Source organism: Copadichromis virginalis, linkage group LG20 (genome assembly GCF_057382275.1).
Source record: "Copadichromis virginalis isolate Kocher_CV1m ecotype Utaka linkage group LG20, C_Virginalis_male_GT1.1, whole genome shotgun sequence".
In the NCBI taxonomy this organism is placed as follows: domain Eukaryota; kingdom Metazoa; phylum Chordata; class Actinopteri; order Cichliformes; family Cichlidae; genus Copadichromis; species Copadichromis virginalis.
In genome coordinates, this window is record NC_140637.1 from 28495891 (window position 1) to 28517667 (window position 21777).

General features: G+C 38.7%; 1 protein-coding gene across 1 annotated transcript; it reads left to right on the plus strand.

Annotated features, from left to right (window-relative positions):
- Nucleotides 1-6156: 6156 nt before the first annotated feature.
- LOC146685049 (uncharacterized) lies at nt 6157-6901 on the plus strand. Its single transcript, XM_085444800.1, has 2 exons — nt 6157-6684; nt 6821-6901. Exons 1-2 carry the CDS (start codon nt 6277-6279, stop codon nt 6899-6901), a joined length of 489 nt encoding a protein of 162 aa, XP_085300926.1. The 5' UTR covers nt 6157-6276.
- The last annotated feature ends 14876 nt before the right edge of the window (nt 6902-21777 follow it).

A 21777-nucleotide genomic window follows, 5' to 3' on the forward strand; every position in this document is an offset into this window, starting at 1 on the left:
TTCCTCTTTAGTTACTACCAGTGCTGGTCAAGTTACTTGAAAAAAGTAATAAGTAACTAATTACTGATTACTTCTCCAAAAAAGTAATCCCGTTACTTTACTGATTACTTATTTTCAAAAGTAATTAATTACTTAGTTACTTAGTTACTTTTTAAAAGCACGATTTACAACCTGAATAGGTGATAAAGCGATAGATCTTTCAGCCCAATTCTACTTTTTCTACATAATCCATCATACAAAATGTAATCAAATGGAAAAGTCTCTTTTTTTTAAAACTTGTTTTATCAGTTTTAATCTTTTAACTTTATGCATCAAGCAAAAATTTAATTATATGCAACATTCTCTGACTTAAATAAATTAGTTTAACATTTAAACCTATTTTCTGCACATTCCAGCACATAAAATAAAATATTTTTTGTGTTTACACTCACTCTTTCAAATAGATGCAAGTAAAACACAGCAGAAAATAAATAAAGTCAAAGACTCAGCGGTCCTGTTGCTCTATTTTCACCTGTAAAGCAGGACTGGGGGTAGGCGGAGGTTTACCCTGGTGCAGGTGTGCCGCAGTCAGTTGAAGAATCCGCGAGTTTCTCTGTGAATTTCCCATTACGTGGTAGCGCACTCGGTGCTTGCTTGGAAATTTAGGGGTTTTTTTCGCTGTAAAAAGTTTTCTTCCCACGCACAACAGACGCTAATGTTTTTGTCACTTTTTATGGAATCAAACTCAAAGTAAGGTCAGTGCTTCCACGCTTTAAACGCTGCACGCTCATACTCTCTCCCACAATCGACTTATGATCCATTGTTGATCTGCACACAGCTGTTGTCACCAACAGTGCACTCGCTTACGTCACTGTCATGAGACATTCTCGCAAAAAAATCACGGTTTTAGTAACGCAATAACGCAGCGTTCCTACGGGAAAGTAACGGTAATCTAATTACCGATTTTGCAATAGTAATCCCTTACTTTACTCGTTACTTGAAAAAAGTAATCTGATTACAGTAATGCGTTACAAGTAACGCGTTACTGCCCATCTCTGGTTACTACTACCCAGCACATCACCCTTGTTTTTGAAAATATGTACCAGTACTCTCCTGCTTCTTGTATCAAGCACTCATCATTACAGAAAAAGTCCACTGCTCTCTCTCCTAGACATCACCATACCTGGACCAACCACCTTTCCACTCTTCATCTTCATCTTCATAGCTGCCTTCACTTCCTCCTTACTAATCCTCTGCACTTCTTGATTCACTAACTTTCCTCCATCCTCCCTCCGCTCTCTGCTAGTTTCTTCATTCATGAGCTTCTCAAATCTTCTGATTACATTTCCTTTTCTAAAATGATATAATAGAATGCCACCTTTGCAACAAGTCAGTTCATGGACGTTCGTTCTTCCTGATTATTCCACAGTAACATGTATATTATTGCAAAGTGCAAGCATTTAGGAACCACAACCGCTTAGCCACAAAGTGGCAGATGATGTAAAGTGACAGAGTGAGGTCACCAAGAGCTCGGGCACATGCTCTGATGGCTCAATAACTGCAGTATTCCAAACCTCTGGCATTAATATCAGCACAGAAATTGTATGTCAGAAGCTTCATGGCATGGTTTCCATGGCCAAGCAGCTCCTGTAGGTGCAATGTGCAGGTGGCCTTGTACTTTTGTTCATATAGTGCATGTGTATCTAAACTGTGTAAAACATGGATGTAGCCACTGTTGTGTCACCTTTTTGTTTTAAGAAGGTCCAGTTCAGTGTGTTGAAATATAACAGAGATGTTACATAAAGCAGCTATGCCCCTAACTCTAGCACATGTCCATCTGCACCAGGCAGAAAACATCCTTTTTAATGCTGTGCAATGGGGTATGTTAAGATGTGAGTCTATGCTTTCTGAGCAAGTCTCAAGTGGCCACAAGGACTTACATTTTTGAGCCTTTTCTGGAAGCTTAATGTTTCAGCTTTGGAGGTTGGCACTGATGCATCTGTATCCACTGTGTCTTAACAATGTATCTTAGAACAATGTCACCACCATTAGGGTTCAGAGCAATCCATCCCATAGCTGCTAAAATTGTTTATTCTGCATAACTAAGTACAAATACATTTCAGTGTTCTCAATGTTAGTAAAACATTGCTGTGAAAAGCCTGAGAAAACATGTTGGGGTAAACAGTGCGATAAAAGGACTGAGGCGAGGCTCCTCAAAGCATTCCAAGCGTTTGAACTGATCTTGGCCGGTTTATCAGTCTGAAACAACAATAGAAACACATGCATACACTGTTATCTACCCTTATAAATATCTCTGTGGAAAAACAAAAGGAAATTAGCTCTCAACAGTACAGAAAATAACTGCATTCTGTGCCATAACAGACCTGCATTCCTGCTGCTTGTCTCTTAACAATAAGCTAGACTTTCACAGTGTCTTTTCTCAGTTTCCATCCTTTTTATGTGGCTGTATTGTATCATATGATATTCTGGTATTAGCTGATATTTCCCTTTTTATTGTGCCATTTAAGATATCTCACCACGAGCATGATATTTCTGCACAGGATGTTTTAATTTTATTATAAAGTTATGACAGCCTGGCACATACAGTAGGAGACCTCAGAGCTTGTGTTGCCATCCACTAGCACGCACCTCACGTTTGACATTGTTTTCATATTGTGTGACTCAGATCCCACTTGGGTTGGCAATTATAATAATAATGATCTGATGATGTGTTATTGGTCCCGATGGGGAGGTTCTCTTTTGTGCTCTCTTTTTAGAGACGTGCGAGTTTAGGATGCAATGTGTTGCTGAAGGACACTTCAACAGGATGGATTGATTCCTAATAACGAAGCCCAAATCTAGATGTTGAAACTGACGGGGCTCTGGACACCACTCAACTAACCTGCTTCTTTTCATGTGGTGCAATGCAGGGATAGAAGATAGTAGATGAGAGAGAGATCTGGTGCGGGGAAGTGCTTAATGTATTTGATCAAACACTGAATTTGTTTACTCACATTTTTAATTTAGTAATATGGTGAGGCAACAGCAAGGTTGCTCTAACCCTAAGCAGGTGAAGGAAGACACAGCAGACTTGCTTACTATATGACAAATTGATATTAACCTAAATTAGGAGTCACAGAGGCGATGTCATTGATCCTGGGGGCATGTTAGATTGAAGTGCCGTCGCAAATGGAGGGATATACTTACGTTGGATAGCTATCAGCCTGATGACTAAAGCCTTCAGTGTCAGAGATTTAGTAGTTGACAAGCCTGTCTCCATGAGGCTTTGCCGAAACCGCTAACAAGAAAGGTCTTGATAGTTATTCACTTTCTCATTTACATTTCTGCTTAACAAGAACATCCACATTAAGGTGAATTAGGTTAAACCCAAATGCAAATTCTGACATGTTTTAATTCAACAGAAGGTGCTGTATAATTGGGCTCTTATTGTATTAAAGTCACATTTTTAGCCCCCATCAGAGGAGAACACCACAGGAAACAATAAAAACCTGTGAAAATGTGTGCTGTAAGTGACTGCCTGTGGTGGAGCGTTTCTTTACTTACCATTAAGATTATTGCTCCAGTAATCAAAATCCATGAACCACAACTCTTGAACGTCACTGGAAACTATTGTACAAGAGTCACGTCTGATTATTAAGTGGATGTTATATAAGTTACTTTAGAGAAATACATGTGTGAGCAATCTATAATATTCTATTTAAATTCAAAGCACTTTTCTTGAAAATGGTATGCTTTAAAATCGCACCTTTACAGTGTTGAACCAGCCTGCGGAGAGAGTTTGTTAACTGTAATGGTGTTCGTACTGATCAGTGCTAACGGGGAAAAAAAAAATCAAGGTAAGAAAGATCTGCTTCGTTTGTGAGAATGTAAAGTGTCACTCCAGGATCCTAGAGTGAAGTGAAAGGCTGTCGGCATGAGAAATTGTAACCTTTTTAATCGAACTATTCAGTGTTGTTAGTGAGCTAAGTATGGAGTAGGCAAAAGGTTTGGTAATCAAGTTCAAAGAATTTATTTGGTCTTTTCAGCTCTGACAGCATCTTGTTCGTTAGTGTTCTTAAACATTAACCTCCTAAGACCTGGCATCCACATATGGGGACGTCACATTTTGGTCTAGACCACAATACCAAATTTTGCTCTTTCAAATGAGCCATATTGCTCTAAGGCAGCGGTCCCCAACCCCCGGGCCTCGGACCGGTACCGGTCCGTGAGTCGTTTGGTACCGGGCCGTGAGAGTTGAGGCTCAGGTGTGAAATGTATGGTTTTCAGGGTTTTTATCGGTTTTCAGCGTTATTTTGTTATCGTTTTTATCGTTAACTCTGTTTTCCTGGGTCTTTTCCCGTGTGTTATGAATAAATCTTCTTTTTTTTCAGTACTGGTACTAGTTTTATTTTGTTGTATTTATCCGCGACACCTTAAAGGCCGGTCCGTAAAAATATTGTCAGGCATAAACCGGTCCGTGGTGCAAAAAAAGTTGGGGACCGCTGCTGTAAGGGGCACAATTGTTGTTTCTTTCTAACATTATTAAGCCAAATAGCAAAGAGAAATTAAAAATGATTGCAAGAAATTGGGTCTTAGGAGGTTAAGGACTCTGCTTGGGCTGTTTTCCAGAAAACACTGTACCTCAGATCAAAGTATGTAGTTTTTTCATATTGGCATGATAGCATCTCACAGATGCTGCTAATTTGTCAGTTAACATCCTGTTTGTTGTGAAACCGCCACATCCCAAAGTTCCTGTTTTGGACTAAGATCTGGTGAGGCCATTTGAGTGCAGTGATCTAATTGTCATGTTCAACAAACCAGTTTGAGAGCTTTGTGTTCTCCTGCTGGAAATTTTCACCCTGACCCTCGAATGTCAAAGCAGAAATCGAAGGTCATCAGACCAAGCAAAATTTTTCGATTTTGGGGAGCCTGTGTGAATTGCAGCAGTAGTTTCCTGTTCTTCACTGACAGTCTTCTGCAGCTGTAGCCCATCTGGTTCAAGGTTCAAAATGTTGAGTGATGCATTCAGAGATACTCTTCCACATGCCTTGAGTACAAGGCTTATTTTACTTATTCTTGCATTCCTATCAGCTCAAAGCATTCTGGCCATGGTTCTCTGACCTCCAGCATGATTAAGGTATTTTCACCCACAGTACTGCTGTTGACTGGATATTTTCTCTTTTTCAAACCATTCTCTGTAAACCCTAGAGATGGTTGTGTGGGAAAATCCCAGCAGAGCAGAGGTTTCTGAAATACTTTGGTTAGCCCATCTGGCACCAACAACCAAAGTCACTTAAATTTCCTTTTGACTATGTCTGCATATCTAAATGCACGAAGTTTCTGCCATGTATTTGTTGATGAGATATTTATGTAAACAAGCAGCAGAACAAGTGTGCCTAATTAAGCAGCTGATGACTGTACGAAGCCTGAAACAAGAGCCAGGTTAAAGCAGTCGGCTATTTTTTCACACTGAATTCCTGATTCCTGAGGTTCCAGTTTAAATAAACTGGTACCTAATTTACTGTCATAAGTGTAGACCTGAAAGAAAAATGAGTCATTTTTAATTCAGAATTTTGAAATTCTTTTTCTATTAATATTTAGAAATTAACCAGAGTTATTGTGTGCTCAAGTCAGTAGCACACAGTGCAGATGGTAAGATATTAACTGCTATCATGGGAAATATCCATCCTGAGGTTTGGAGCAAGATGTTGTTTCCACAACAGCTTAAAAATGTTGTAATTTTTTTTTATTATTATTGTTTTTTCTATTAAATATTGTTGTTAGGTTATGCAACATCTATTTATCCCTGCTCTGTCCACTCCGCTGCTGTAATAATGCGAATTTCCACTACTGGGGGACTAATAAAATCTCTCTTCTCTGATCTTATTTTACATTTCTATGATTTCTTTCACAAGTGAAAAAAAAAATTGTTTCCATTATATATTTTAGCTTCCTGCAAAATCGCTAGCCCGACGTCCCGGAGTCTCCAATAATACCAGAAAAATTTGCCAGATTTGTTGCTAGTCGCTTTTTAGAAAAACAGTCGCTAAGGGGGTCTGAAAACTCGCTAAATATAGCGACAAAGTCACTAAATCTATCTCAGCCACGTCCGTCGGGCTATATGATAACCCGACGGACGGGGCTGAGATAGAGTTTGGTCGCCCGACCGGAGATATCGCTAGCTCTGGGACATCGGGCTAGCGATTTTGCGAGCCCTGCATTTATAAAAGCAAGTTCAGAGTGCAGATTCCAAACAAACACAATGGATGAAGGCAGAGTCAGGGGAAGAGGAATTCGATGCAGAAGAGGGAGAAGAGCTGGTCCTGGAAGAAGAGGAACAGGCCAATGAGGAAGAGGAGTTCAAATCAGTTGTGCCTGTATTGTAACACATGTCAATTGACAACACATGTTTCTTTCTTTAGAGTTGAAAGAATGCCACATAGAGGTGGGAGGGTTGCCATACTTACAGCGGCACAAGAAACCCTCATTGTGGATATGGTTCGTGGGAACAACCTCATCAGACTCCGGGAGATCAGAGACAAAGTCATTGCCGATAATGTCAACTTTGAGAGCATTGACGATGTCAGCTTGGCCACAATATACCGAGTTCTCCGACGCAAAAAGACGCGGATGAAACAGGTCTATAGGGTTCCCTTTGAGCGCAACTCTGCGCGACACAAAGACCTACGTTACGAGTATGTGCAAGTAAGTATACATCCATGTTCACAGTACAGTTAGTGGACATACTGTGTTGCTCAGTGTCCTACATTACTTCTGGACAATACTATGGTACCTGATTGACTGTTGTTCTGAACACCTGTGCACTTTCACATTTCCACAGAGGATGTTACAGTTGGACGCGATGGCCAGACCTCATGAGTACCTCTTCCCGGATGAGGCTGGCTTCAACCTGCAGAAATGAAGGCAAAGAGGCCATAACATCATTGGCCAAAGAGCCATCACTGAGGTCCCTGGCCAACGGGGGGTAATATTACCCTTTGTGCGGCCATGGGTTTGGAGGGGCTTGTCACCCAATGTCTCTTCACCTTCACAGAGGAGCTAAAAGACATCCTCCTGGACCGCCAACAACACTATCCTGGGCCCGCACATCACATTTATGTAATCATTTGGGACAATGTCCGCTTCCACAGAACAAACCAAATCAGCGAGTGGTTCACCACCAACAGTGACCACTTTTTAAACGTCTGTCTGCCACCCTACTCCCCTTTCCTGAACCCTATAGAGGAGTTCTTCCTATCGTGGAGATGGAAGGTTTATGACAGACAAACATACACAAGAGAGAACCTCCTAAGGGCAATGGAGCTGGCCTGTGTTGACCTCTCAGCAGAGGCCTTCCAAGGATGGATTCGCCATTCCAGGGCATTTTTCCCGCGGTGCCTGGCAAGAGACAATATAGCCTGCGATGTGAATGAGGTGATGTGGCCCGATGCAGCTCAGCGACATGATGCCACACAGTGATTGTGATGTGTGTGTGTGGTGTGAATAACGTAAATAAAAAAACTTCACACCCTGATCATGTTTTCAGGAGTACTGTTGTGTGCAATAGATTCTGCTTTTGCATTGAGTTGTGTTACAGTAGTGTACGTACATGCAGGATTTTCTATAGATTTATACTCTTCATATGAAACTCACAAATCTAAATGCCTAATCCTCTGCAGAGATCTACGACGATCCGTTACTGTATAGTTTCTAAAAATATGCATTGGCAGTTATGAAACAAAGAACCTTCTCACAAATTGAGTATTGTGTTTTCAATTGTTTTGCTGTAGTGTGTAATGATGTGTATAGTGTTTACAGTTTTGAAAGCTTCGAGCTGCTCTTTTGGTGTGAAAGTCTGAGTTTTGCAGTGGGAAGGTGTGGTTGTGTTTATGTAGCTTTAGAAAAGGGTGCTGTGTTTAGACATTGGGGAACATGGTGGAAACGTTTGTGAAATGTGTTTCAGCATTTGAGAAAAACCGTAATATACTGCAACAACGTGGGAATAGAGCAGCTGCGAGAGAATTCAACATTAATGAATCAAATGAATCAATGGTACGGATGTGGAGGAAGCAAGAAGAATGAGTTGAGTAAAGTTTGACTTATCTGACTGTTTTGTTTCGCTTAATGCGTCTTATAATCCGGTGCACCTTATGGTCTGAAAAATACGATACTCTTGCTGCACAGTAGTTTGCATAACATTTACTTTTCTGGGAAGATGGATGTCAAACCATAGTGTAAGGTTAGATGGATTGCAATATTATTTTTTAAAAAAGATTGTTATAAAGAAAGGTGTCCTTTTTCTATTTCAAATGGAGTCCAGTGAGTAGGTTTTAAAGGGAAAAGTGGTTTTGTGCTAAACTTTCGGCCAAATCTATCGACTCAAGCTTTAGAACTTCAGTTCTTTTTCTTGGTTGAATTATTTTTGGAGGAAAAATGATTAATTGTTGGATTTGAAAACGTTACAGGAATCCATGTATGACTGCTTTTGAACTTTTTTTTTTCTGTATTGATTTTCAGAATGGTTACGAGACACTTTGAGCTCTCAAACACAAGTGTGGGTAATTGCCAAGCCTTGGAGAATGAGTAATCTGTTATTGAAATTCAAAGAATACTTTCCTTTAAAGTAGACCATCTTTTACAGATTGCAGTAAAGGTTTCAGATGTTTACTTGCATGGCTCAAGTATTCTCAAGGCACATCATTAAAAGATCCCAAATCATGCTGTTCCATCAGACTCTCACATACTGTAGGTGCTGTGCCCTGTGTGATGCTGCAGTTATGTGTCAGAAAATCGTCGGCAGACTTCAGCAGCTCTCAGTTTTGAGTGATATTTATTCAAGCTGTAAAGGAATTTGAATTAGTATTGTAACCGTGATATGAGCTCCCCTAATCTAAACAAAAAACGTATTTTAACGTAATGGTAGCTTTACTTGGCAGAGTTTTCAATTGACCGGTTTGCTCGTAGCATTATTTAATCTTACATACAACACATATTTTAGCTTTTAGTCCATTCCATTTAACATCAGAAGTCCGAATTTTTGAGTTCCCAGTTGGAATATTAATTCAAAATGCCCCCTCAAGATGGATTTCCAACTCAGAAAGTCAGAGCACCACCAACCTCAACTTAACAATCCACGAGCATTGAGCAGCGGTAGTAGTTGTACGTCATGTACTACCACACTCATCAACTGAGAGAAAATAAAAATGTTATGAGAACTAGTTGGATAAGCCTTTTTAAATATTTGAAAATTGTAAAAATATGACCTTACATAAACTTGCAAACTAATGATCACCCAACATTTATCAGAAAAATGTTGATCAGTTGAGTGGGCATGGCTGCATATTTTGTTTCTAAGCCTAACCCATGAAACAATTGCCACAAATTTAGATTTTTTAAAATTGTATTACAGTATTTACTGAATCTTTTGACAAAAAAGCATATATGACTTTTTTGTGTTATATTAGTTATAACAGGCATTTTTGTGCAATTTATTCCTGTGCCATTTCATGATGACTAGAGAACTCACAAAAACTCAAGTATGATACACTTGGCATTACAATATTAAACTATACCACTTGTTCTATCTTATACTCTTGTGATCATGAAATTCGTTTTTTTGAACTGGCAATGCTCAGTGTGCCAGTTCATAATGGGAACTCAAATGGATGCAATGGATGTTCAGAACATAGTATCACTCTGCAATGGGAGACTGAGACTATGGATGAATTCATGATGCACAACCCTGTGGATGTAAAAAAGAAAAGAACCAGCAACCTGTTTACTCATAATGATTGTTTTTTGCTGCAAAATGAAAATATCAAGCATACAAACACTCTCACTAAAACTTAAATGTAGCCATAAGACAGAGTCATGCTGTTATCAGTCTGCAATTGATTGGGCTGAAATTGACAATTTCATGCATTTTTCTGATTATTCAGCAATTACAAGTGATTAATCATTGAAAATCAATTATCAGCAACAGACATTTAAGAGAAATTTGGCTTTAACTGTTGTATTTGCCTGCAACCTTCCTATTTTATAGGGAAATAATATTGTAGGGTAGGATAAAAACCCTACTATGATTCAAAGAAAACAGAGAAAACCATAACAATCATATGATCCCCCCCACCCCATGAGCAAGGACTATGGCAACAGTAGGAAGGAAAAAATCCCTTTTAACAAGAAGAAACCTCCAGCAGAACCAGGCTCAGGGAGGGGTGGCCATCTACCGCGACTGGGTTGGGGTGCGAGAGGGAAGACAGGACAAAAGACAGGATGTGGAAGATAGCAAGAAACTAATAATAGCTAATGATTCAATGCAGAGAGGTGTATAAACATATAGTGAGTGAAAAGGGTGACTGTAGAAGAAATACTCAATGCATCATGGGAATCCCTTAGCAGCATACACATATTACAGCATAACTAAGGGAGGATTCAGGGTCACCTGATCCAGCCCTAATTATATGCTTTAGAAAAAAGGAAAGTTTTAAGCCTAATCTTAAAAGTAGAGATAGTGTCTGTCTCCCGAATCCAAACTGGAAGCTGGTTCCATAGAAGAGGGGCCCGAAAACTGAAGGCTCTCCCTCCCATTCTACTTTTAAATACTCTAGGAGCAACAAGTAATCCTGCAGTACGAGAGTGAAGTGCTCTAATGGGGTGATATGGCACTATAAGGTCATTAAGATAAGATGGGGCCTGATTATTTAAGACCTTGTGTGTGAGGAGCAGGATTTTGAATTCAATTCTGGATGTAACAGGAAGCCGATGAAGGGAAGCCAAAACAGGAGAAATATTCTCTCTCTTTCTAGTCCCTGTCAGTTCTCTTACCATGAAGCATTTTGGATTAACTGAAGGCTTTCAGGGAGTTTTTAGGACATCCTGATAATAATGACTTACAGTAATCCAGCCGAGAAGTAATAAATGCATGAACTAGTTTTTCAGCGTCACTCTGAGACAGGATATTTCTAATTTTAGAGAAATGGCACAAATGTATTTGCAAAACAATTCGATTCAACTCTCGAGGCAGCAACCAATTTTATTGTTTTGTTTTTTTATTTGTTGTAGATGCAGAGAGGTTGTCGTCTTCTTCAACTTGTGTGACTGAGCCATTTCCTTGCTCTGAATTAGGAGTTAGCTTTGTCAAGCTAAGTGTGTCCAGTTTTGAAGGGTTTTGCTTTTGAGCTAATGTAAGTTTGCTGGTTATGTCAGGATGGTGATGCAAGAGATGAGCCCTCTTGTTCCTGGTATTCCCTTATTTTAATATATATATTTTTTTAAATCAACATTTAGTGTCTTTGTATTGATACATAACACCAAGTAAAGTATATATACTGTATCACTTTTCCCACCACCTCAAACAGGCACACGTGGTTTTATTTACAAAAAATGTTTAGGGGCAAAGCCTGTGAGATTCAGAATTGATCAGTTCATTAGAATCACTTGTGCTGGAACAAAATAAATGCTGCAAAACTATCAAGAGTTAATTTTTTAAAGACGACACTGGAACAATGACACTTGCTACAGTGTTGCATAAGTTTTTATCTCGGCGCGTTGCGAAGATCTGTTAAAGTAAAAAATAAATTGGTAATATGTATGAGATTACAGCTGAGACATGATCACTGCAATCAGCTCAAGTTGAAAGAGTGTCATCGAGATGCTCAGTGTGTCAGTACACTCTAAGCTCATCATGTCGAGGACCTGCTGCAGACATTCACAGCACGCTGCAATTAGGTCTGTGACACCATGTGGAAACACAGTCACAGGGCAAGAAATTAGAGGGCCTGTTTGCATCTTTGGATAACAGCTCTTTAAAATTCAGATTTAGTTTTACATTTTTAAGATTAAATGTGTGTCATTTGAGCAAGTAGGAGATGGTTTTCATCGATGATATGCAGCGCAAGGAATTGGAAATTAGTTGTTAAACTCTGGCCTGTAGTTTAGAAAGTTGTTAGGCTGCTTAAGGACAAACATCGAGCTCCACTTTTACTCGGCTGCATCCTGTTCAGCTTTGGCGTAGTCTTAAAGGTCATCGTTTGAATGCTATTGCTATTTCCTCATATATCCATCTCCAGATTGTCTGAATGTTGGTCTTTTCAGGCTGGCTGATGTATTCACCACCTTTCACAACTTTTAGTCTTATTGTCCATCAAAGCCATTAATGCACTTTTGACTTGAGTCATTACTGAGTCCCATGTCAGTAAGTACCCACCTCACCCCCACCTCAACTTCTACCACCCACCTACCTCAAGGGTTCCGGGTTTCACAGGAGACAGATGAAGAGACAATGGCAATTCATCTTTGTCGTGGCATCCACATTACCATTAATGCGCAGCTTCTTTCCTTATGAAATGCGGCCTGTCTTGCTCACAAATGCATTCAGAGGAAAAGTACAATATCCTGAGAGCTGGGCATGTCATCTGTGGTTATTATCATCAAGTCATCCAGAGGGAGTCAAGCGGAAGACGACGGAGCTGTTTTACCCAAAATCGTCCGTTTTATATGTGTATTTAACACAAGATTTCCAACTATATCAGCTAAATCATATTGCAATAAGATTTATAATATAATTTCAAAAATAGCCTATATAGAAACATGAAGTGTATATACTGTCAAAATGTAATAAAAAAAAACACAGAATATTGATTTTTTCTGTGGGGACAATCCTCTGCGGCTGCTCTACTCCCACTCCAATTCAGGTGTCTGTGTGAGCCCACACAGTACACAACCTGGATTTCACAGTCTTTTAAACATTTTTTTTTTAGATAAACAGATGCTAAACATTTTTTTTTTTCATTGGTTTAGCAGGGGTATTTGCTTTGTTTCTTTCTGATTTATAGAAAATTTAATAGATGTATAACCATGACAAAGGCAGCATGTCTCATGTGTTAAGAATGTATTTGTATATCTTTGTAAAGCCTGAAATAGAAGCAAAGAACAGTGGTATATAATGCAATATAGACAAAACTCTCTGTATGTTCTGCTCTCTGACATGGTAAATCATGGAGACTTCACAAATATTCACAGTTCTATAAACCCCTCCTGGAACTGATGGACATATTGTTATTTAGCTCTTCCATTCTTGCTTTCCGATTCCTGAGAAATGCCTTGCCAAAAATATCTAGCATCCTCTCCTCAGCACTCAGTCCCACTGGATACTGACAGCTGCCTGAAATACAAAGGTAGCAATGTGAGTAATGAACCAACTGAAATCTCATCATATAGAGCGACTTTGAGTTCCCCCGTGAAGCCCCCGTGACCCTAACCCCAGCCTCTGAGCCTCACCAAATGAGCTTTTCATTTGCTATTCAGAAATCAGAATGAGACATGTTGCAGGCACAGAGGTGCTCTGAAAAATTGCACTGCATGCAAACGTGGCTTTGCAATCTTTAAGCCCAACAAACTAGCAATTCTCTTCCAAGCTTATTTGCATACAGTATTCACATATTCTGCCTATGTGCACAGCATGAAAGTACAAATTTCACAGCAGCCTTGTTTGATGCCTATGAAATTGTTTGGAACTCAGTTTAGACTGAGGTTCTATACACACATTCATGCATATCTTGTCTGGATTTGAGGAAGGCAAAACATGTTATTATTTAATGACCATTACTTTGATTCGGCTAATGTATAATGCAATGGTATTAAAGACCAAGATTAGCAGATCTGATTAGAGTATGCTGGCAAAGGAATCCGCCGAACATTCATGCTTTGATTGAACAGTGCCGCATTTTAAGGTAGTAAATATCGAAAAATTTTCTAAAGCTGATACAATTGGAAATGATTCCATTAATAATCGAGTTACAGAAACAAAAATGAAAGGTTAAATAAGGATAAGAAGTGCTGAGGTAGTTTGTTTAGATGAGGGAGGCATCACAGAATTATTCTGGTGAACATCAACAGGTGGAATTTATAATAATAAGTTAATTTTGCTCTTTTTTTATAATAAAGAATCTCTCAATAAGCACAACACATTTTAATAGATCTCGGAACTTGTTAGCAAACGTAATATTTGATGAACTTCTATTGGGTGTTTCTGATAAATGATACACTTTGCACTTGTATCCCACTTGTAGTCTACACCAATCACGTTTTAGCTGGCTTTCGCTGCAACACAATTTGTGAGTAAGAAAGCAAATTTTATCCGCATTAATAAAAATAAATGAAAAACTCACATGCAAGATGTTCACCTTCCAGAGATTTTTGGCTGTTGCCCCCAGAGGCCGAATCGTCAGATGATAGCCGATGGACTACCAGACTGGTCACAAAATCTCTGTTTGCCATCTGGTGCTGGTTAGGTAGTGCAAAGTGGGATATTAGAGTTTCTTCACTAAAAGCTACCATCTGCTATTGGGGGAGAATGGCACAGATGACAGCTGCAAGAGTGAACCAAATCTGCAACGAACTGAAGTGCATCATAAAGCTCAGCGAAGCCTAAGGGAACTGCAGAGTCAGGTGTAATTCTCTGTGGGTTTATGAACACATAGTTAGTCATGAATGTGTGTTATACCTGCTTTAAATCTGGTTTGCCATCAACATTACTATTACTCAAATGACGCTAAAGCTGCCTCACTACTGCAGAATTGTAAAAACAATCTTCAGAATATTTTGCCATGTACTCATTTTCAAAGTTAGGTGGTAATGTGGTATTTTTCCTTCACAACAGTCAAGTATTTTATAGACTGATGCCATGACAACAGCTGTGCGGTGGTGAGTCTTTACTCCACCAAGGAGGAAATCAAAGCCTTCAAATCTCACAAGTGACCTGGCACCATTTCTAACAATGAACATTGGAAGGCTGGCTGGCTGCAGCTGATTTTTGAGCAGAGAGATAAACTGCAGGCTTTTCTTTTCTTTTAGAATAGGTCATTTCATCTTTGAATTTTCTTAGATTTTTTTTAAAGCAATGAGGATTGTAATTTTGACTCCAGGAACAATTCTACAATATAATGCACACTATTAAAAAACAGTTTAGTGACACAGACATACTTTCTGCATCTCCATATTGGGAGATTATTCTGTCACAGTAGCTGAAGAGAAAACACCAGACCATTAACAAAACAGAGCATCTCGAAAAAGCAAAATGGCCCAATAAAATAACATACCTGTAGCATAGATAGTAAAATGGCTTAATGAGTAGTCCATCTATTTGTTTTCTTAAATAATAGTGCACGAAATACAATAGCATCATAAGCTTGATGAGTACTATATATTCTCTGTCTGACACATGTCTTTAGCTGTACTGAGCTGTGCTTCGCCGTAAGCAGTGGATAAGGTTTTTTAGGATTATCCGTGACGGATAACAGCTTGTTAGTGTTCTTCTCCGCCACAACTGCAAATGCATCTGGCTTTGAGTCATCAAAAAGACAGCCTTCTTGGTCAGTTTCTTAAGTCTATTGGTGTTGCCGGCTCTGATGCTGCTTCTCCAGATGACTGTAGGAAGTTAAACGCCGCTGGTCACGCAAAATCAAACACTTTACAATTTTTCTACACATGTAGATCTCAGTTTCTTAACAATTTGGTGTGTTAATAGCACACTAAGTTAATTTAAGTTGATATCTTTTCTATACTGCATTTTCTTTACTGGGCCAGACCAGTAAAACCAAACTCCTCTGTTCTTTAGATTTAAAAAAAAAGAATTTTGAAGGTATCAATATCAGATTTTCATGTCATCATGTTGCCAGGCAACTGCCTAAAGTGACCCATTTGTAGCATTTATGCACATATAACATCTTATAAAGGCAGTATATAATTTCAAGTCATGACACTAACATCTAATTTAGATCCACCAAGCTTGAGTTATGCTTGATATATTATCACAGACCAAACAATGGGGTAGCAGCGGCACAAAATAAACAGCAGTGCATTTCATTAAAAAATGTAAAAAGAAATCATCCAAGGCCAGATACAACCTTTTTTTGTGGGTTGTTTCTGATGTCTGGGTCATATGTTTGACACCACTGCCTCACAGCTTCGGTGTTCTTACACTTTCATCTGTTGTTAAAGTGGATGCCTAGGTACTTGTAGTCCTTTGCCACATTAACATCGCCTCCCAGAATACACAACAACTATGTAGACATCCTTTTCCTTCTGAAGACAATCACCCTCTCCCTGGTCTTATCCATGTTCAGAGCAGACGATTTTCCCCAGACCACTCCTCAAAATCATCCAATACTAGTGCCCTGTACTCCACCTCCGAACCCTCCCACACTTATGCATCCTACAACTAAAGAGCCATCAGAGAACCTTCTGCAAATAGCATGGCCCTGAGTAACACTAAAAGTCTGAGGTATAAAAGGTGAACGGGGATGGGCACAGCACACTGTGTGCTCTGTGAAGCTCCTGTATTGCTCACTTTCTCAATCAGACAGAGCTCTGCCTAGTCAGACGACCCCACAGTCTGTCAAGTAGTTGACAATCCAGGGGAAGGTCATGTCTACTCTTATATTCTCAAATGAATGAGCTTCTCTATGGTAGTGTTTATTGTAGAGCAGTTGAATTGTATTGCATTAACAAGTTCCTTTATTCCTGCTATTGTATTCACCCCCCCCTTCAAATTGAGTCAGACAACACAAAGATTTAGATACTACTCATGACTCATGTAACCCTCATCTTCATCTCTTGCTACCTGAAGCACGTAGCTGTCTTATCTCCAAAGCTGTTTACTTATTCAAGAACTGAGTGATGCCTCCAGTCATAGAGAGGAGAAGATTATAAGGAATTAACACTTTTTTAAAAACACCACGGGATTGTCCTTTTTGGATTCAGTCAAGGATGTAAATGTATGTAACACGTTTTAAGCCTAACGTCATACCGCTGTACTGTCATACGGTGTCTTGAAGGTTCAAGGACAGAAAAGTCACCTTCAATAAAGGAACTTACCTATATTTCATTTGAGTCTCTGGCATCAAGAATATGCTAACTGACTGTCTGCTAAGACCCTTACCATGTAATTCAATTATTTAACAGCACGTAAATCTCTTAAAAAACTAGACGTGGACATTTCAAATTTCAACTGCTGATTAGATGGCTTTATATAATATTGATGAGGTGTCTCAGTCATGACATCAAAGAGCATAGGCTAAAAATGAGTTTGTTATGTAACCAGTAAGAATATTGTTTTTGATTTTACAGGTCAGACTAATTGTTTCCATTAGCACAGTGTGAGTATGTCAAGTAAAATAAAATTTGAATGTGCTTTGTTTTTAAAAACATACTTGGGAGGCACGGTGGTACAGCCCTAGGCTCTGTCGCCTTACAACAAGAAGGTTCTGGGTCCAGTCTTTTCCAGGCCTTTCTGTGTACACATTGCACGTTCTTCCTATCAATCAATCAATCAATCAATCAAAATTTATTTCTATAGCACATTTAAAAAGACCACAGTACATCAAAGTGCTTCGCACAAGTGCCGTAGTGCGAATTAAAAGAATAGACAAAGAAAAGAAAATACAGTAATAGTTACAGTAACAATTACAGTTATGGAATACAGACCGGGTGGAAGTCCGAACTAATTCGCTTCAAAGGCTAGATTGAACAGGTGGGTTTTAAAGCATGATTTAAACGATTTAATGGATTCTGACATGCTGAGATCAGGTGGAAGATTATTCCAAAGTTTGGGTGTGGCGATAGCAAAAGCACGGTCTCCTCTGGTCTTTAGTCGAGGCCTAGGTTGCACTAATAGCAGTTGGTTAGAGGATCTAAGCGCTCTCTTAGGGCTATACAAGTCAAGGAGGTCAGTTAGGTAACTAGGTGCCATGTTATTTGGAATTTTGAGAGTATACAAAAGGATTTTAAAAACGATACGGTATTTGACGGGGAGCCAGTGAAGATCCCTATGCCTTCAAGGTTTTTCATGAGTCCTCGCCTCTTCGGCTCCATGACTGGGACTCTAAGTTGGATCGTGTTTAAAATGTTCAGAAGGAATCAGGGTGTGAATCAGATGATGCAGCTTACAATGTAAAGTACTTTCAGTGGTCAAGATGCTATGTTTCATTTATGCGGGGAACATATCACTTAGTCTCAGAAATGTACTGCTGTCCCAATTGAATAAAGCACATGACAGAGTAGCTATCACAATTCTAAAATCTATATTTGTAGACTTTTCTTACTGCTATTTGTATATCAATAAAATAATGCAATTGGGCCATTTGAAAATTATTCTTTCTTCTGCTAAGATGGGCGTAAAAATAGAAATTAAGAGCCAGTTTTCCCATATGCTCTCCAAACTCCTCACATAACAAGTATAAGCTGCTGCTTGTTATAGGCCATACACATTGTTTTCTATGCCTGGTGAAAGCTGTGTCCAGGAGGAGCATTAAACAAACTGTCAATTGAATGCTTGTAGAACGTAAAAGAAGAAAAATCTGCTGGGCAGTATAGAAGAAGGAACTAAAGGTCTTTTGCAATGTCTGCACTTTGCTTTACTTTGATGCTCAATAAGGAAGGAAATCTTAGAGTAGCATACAGAAATGTTTAAAATGTGCACCGTTCTTTGTTATTGTGTGAAGCTATAAAAAGAGACCCGTACTGGAAAAAAAACTATGAAAAATACTGTTTTGTAAAGGTTTTTCTCACACCTCTGATGATTTTTTTACGTTTAGAAGAAGCTCGTGTTTTGTTTTACTCGGGTTAATGCTGAGTTATAATTCAGTTCTGGGGTTATGTGTCCCAATGGATACAATCAAAGTGAATAGTGCTCTGCATATCTAAACCCAAGTGCTGAAAACAATCTTCTTAAAGTGCTACACTATTTAGAGACAGTATATTCAATCACATCTCAATATTGTCCTCTGAAATGCCGGTAAAGGTCAGAATTAGGTTTGAAATTCAACACAGCACACCTGCCACCATAGCTTTGAGCAAAGCAACAACTTGTGTTCCTTAAATCCTCTTTTCTGCAGCAGTTTTGTCCCACAGCTACACAAACATAAAATTACCATTTGGAGTGGATTTGAAGTGTAAAGTTCTCAGGATGGCCTTCTGTCTGCTGTTTAATGAAATTCATGTAATTCGAGACATATGCAGTTTACCTAAAATTGACTCTGTGGCAGGATATTTATTATCTAGTAAACAGTCAATCTAGAGCCTGAACACAGTCGGAAACAAATCAAGCTGCAGTGGCAGATAATCTCTCTGCAAATGATTTTGGGATCAGATTCATTAACAGAAGGTATTATTATTGTTTCAACACATAACACAAACGTTAGAGAGCAGGATTCAACATGTTTACCACCGCTTGAATTTCAAATAAATGCCCGTTAGATAAAAGGCCACTGAAACCTGTGTTTGGCCATTACTCGTACGACATAACAATTACAAATGACACGACTTGCACATCTTCTTTTAACTCAAACAGTTTGCTGTTCATAGAGATATAGCTGCACAGTTTTTCCTGCACCAAACAACACTGGCTGACAATGTAACTCATGTCAGATTACTGACTTAGAGCTATTTAATGAATATGCGCGTTATCTCGGAGTGGTGATATATAATCTTCTTTGTTTTGGTCTAATTCATCAGGTCAGCCTGTTCCCTCTGAAGTTGCACTTGAAAGAAATTTTGTCTCTACTGTGTCATTAATTTCCAAAATATCATCCTCTCATAGGCTGTTGTTCACGTCATTTGAGAATCGCTTAAAAATGACAATTTTAAACCCCCCTGTGGTTGTTTCATAGCATGTTTACACCATTCCTTGTGTTTTAAATACCACACTGCATTTGCCATCCAATAAAACAGGGAAAAAACTAAAATTTCATTTTATAAAAACAGCTATGTGGAAACTATTAGACTATACAGAGATAGTCTAATAGTTTCCACAGAGCCTGAGTTAGAATATTCCTTTATTCCTCTTTGATTTTGGACATTTTCCTGAGTTCAACTTTTACACATCGTTGATTGAAGTGAATAACCCTGGCCTACCTCACATCGTTTTAAGTTCTTTGAAATGTATAAAATCATATTTTAATGATATTTTGTGTGATTTGGCTCTGAGAGGGAAAAGCCATTACAACCTATAGAAAAGGCAACCACACATGAATCAACATTTTTGCTTTTCTTGTTTCAGAGGATAAAGAAAATGCCATCATCACCTAGCAATTCATTCACATGACAGCCTATTTCTGCTGAGAATGAATGAACAAAAAAATGCAGTACTGCTCTGTTTGTGGTAAACGGCAAAGTAAAATACTTTCAAAACACGTGAAAAAAACACGTGAATTTCATTTATCATGCAAGAAAATTCTGTGCAGATACTAAATAAATGTCCGCCTTTAATAAGAAGAAAAAAGATTTTTGCTGAAGAGCAACAAGAATGAAGAGAGATTTCTATTTACTAATCTGACCTGATGAAAGCTGCACAAATTAGCATGCCCGCCTTACCTGGAAAAAAAAGCATGACCTTCAAGTTTTCAGATGGCACAAAATTAGTTTCACAGTGTGTGAGATGCCAACCACCACACCACATCCAACTGCTTTTTCGTTACTTATATATTATACCATCTATGGAATGTACTTAAATATACTGAGATAGTTTAGTTTTGTAAAAGTAAGGATGGATTTAGCTTTGTGGTTTTACGTGTAGCCAGGGAAAAAGTTCTTTAACCCTGCATTCATGTTTAATGGCCACCAGTGTGACTGACAAGTCATTAACCAATAAGTATGCAGTTTTCACAGTTAAACCCACTCCTTAAAAAAATATCAAGATGGAGATGGTGAAAATTTTCATGGGAATGGGAATTCAGAATCTAATGGGTCATATGAGAATGAGTACACTCTGGCACATGTTAGATGAAAATTCATGAAATTTCAGAAATGTAATGTGTGCAGTTTTTTATTCATTATTGTGTGAGCAGCATGGTGGTGTGGTGGTTAGCAGTGTTACCTTATAGCAGGAAAGTCCTGGGATTGAACATGGTCTGGGGCTTTTCTGGAGTTTGCAAGTTCTACCTGCGCCTGTTAGGGTTCTTTGCTGGACCTCTGGCTTCCTCTCACAGGCCAAAGACTGTGAGGAAATTTAGAATAACTTCGGTTATTTTCAATTGGCTGTAGAGTGGTGACCTGTTCGTGTTGTACCCTGCCTCTCACTAGCAACAGCTCAACAGCTGGGATAAGCTCAATTTCCTTCGTGACTCTGTGGACAGATGTTAAAAGCTTATCCAAAATTGACATGAGGTTTCTTTTATACTTATTTCACATATACTGTTTATAAATGATGGACATAACTCATGGTTGAAAAGTGAAACCAGTGTAGTTGTATCTTAAGCCTGCATCCTTTGTAACGGTGAGATAGGGGTGATTATTGTCACTGCAAAACTATACAACCAGGTTGTATAGAAGTCTATGGCAAAGAGCTCTCACTGCCACTGTCCACCTTCCTGATGGGTTTATGGGCTCATTAGTTTCAAGTCATATGAATACAACAGGAAGTTTTATATTTTTTACATTATGATAAATCATATGCCTATGAGCACACAAAGTGCCTTAGTTTCTCTGTCAGCGCAATTACGTCAGGTTTCCAGAAGTAAAAATTGTAAATGTGACCCGCTCATCTTCCCACTTCACAAACAAATTGGCAATATCACATTTTTTATACACAGTGAGTGCTATTACTGTTTTTATCTTCTGTGTGTTTCCATCGCATCCATAGATTTGGACTTCTTAAAGCAGAACTCCATCACAAGCAACAGCAGCATAAACTCAGATTTTTCCAGTTTTTTTGAGAAAAATAAAACGTAATAATGCTACGTCTTTTAAAAAAACCCACAATTTTTATTTGTTATTTAACGGCAGATTCGTCAATACATT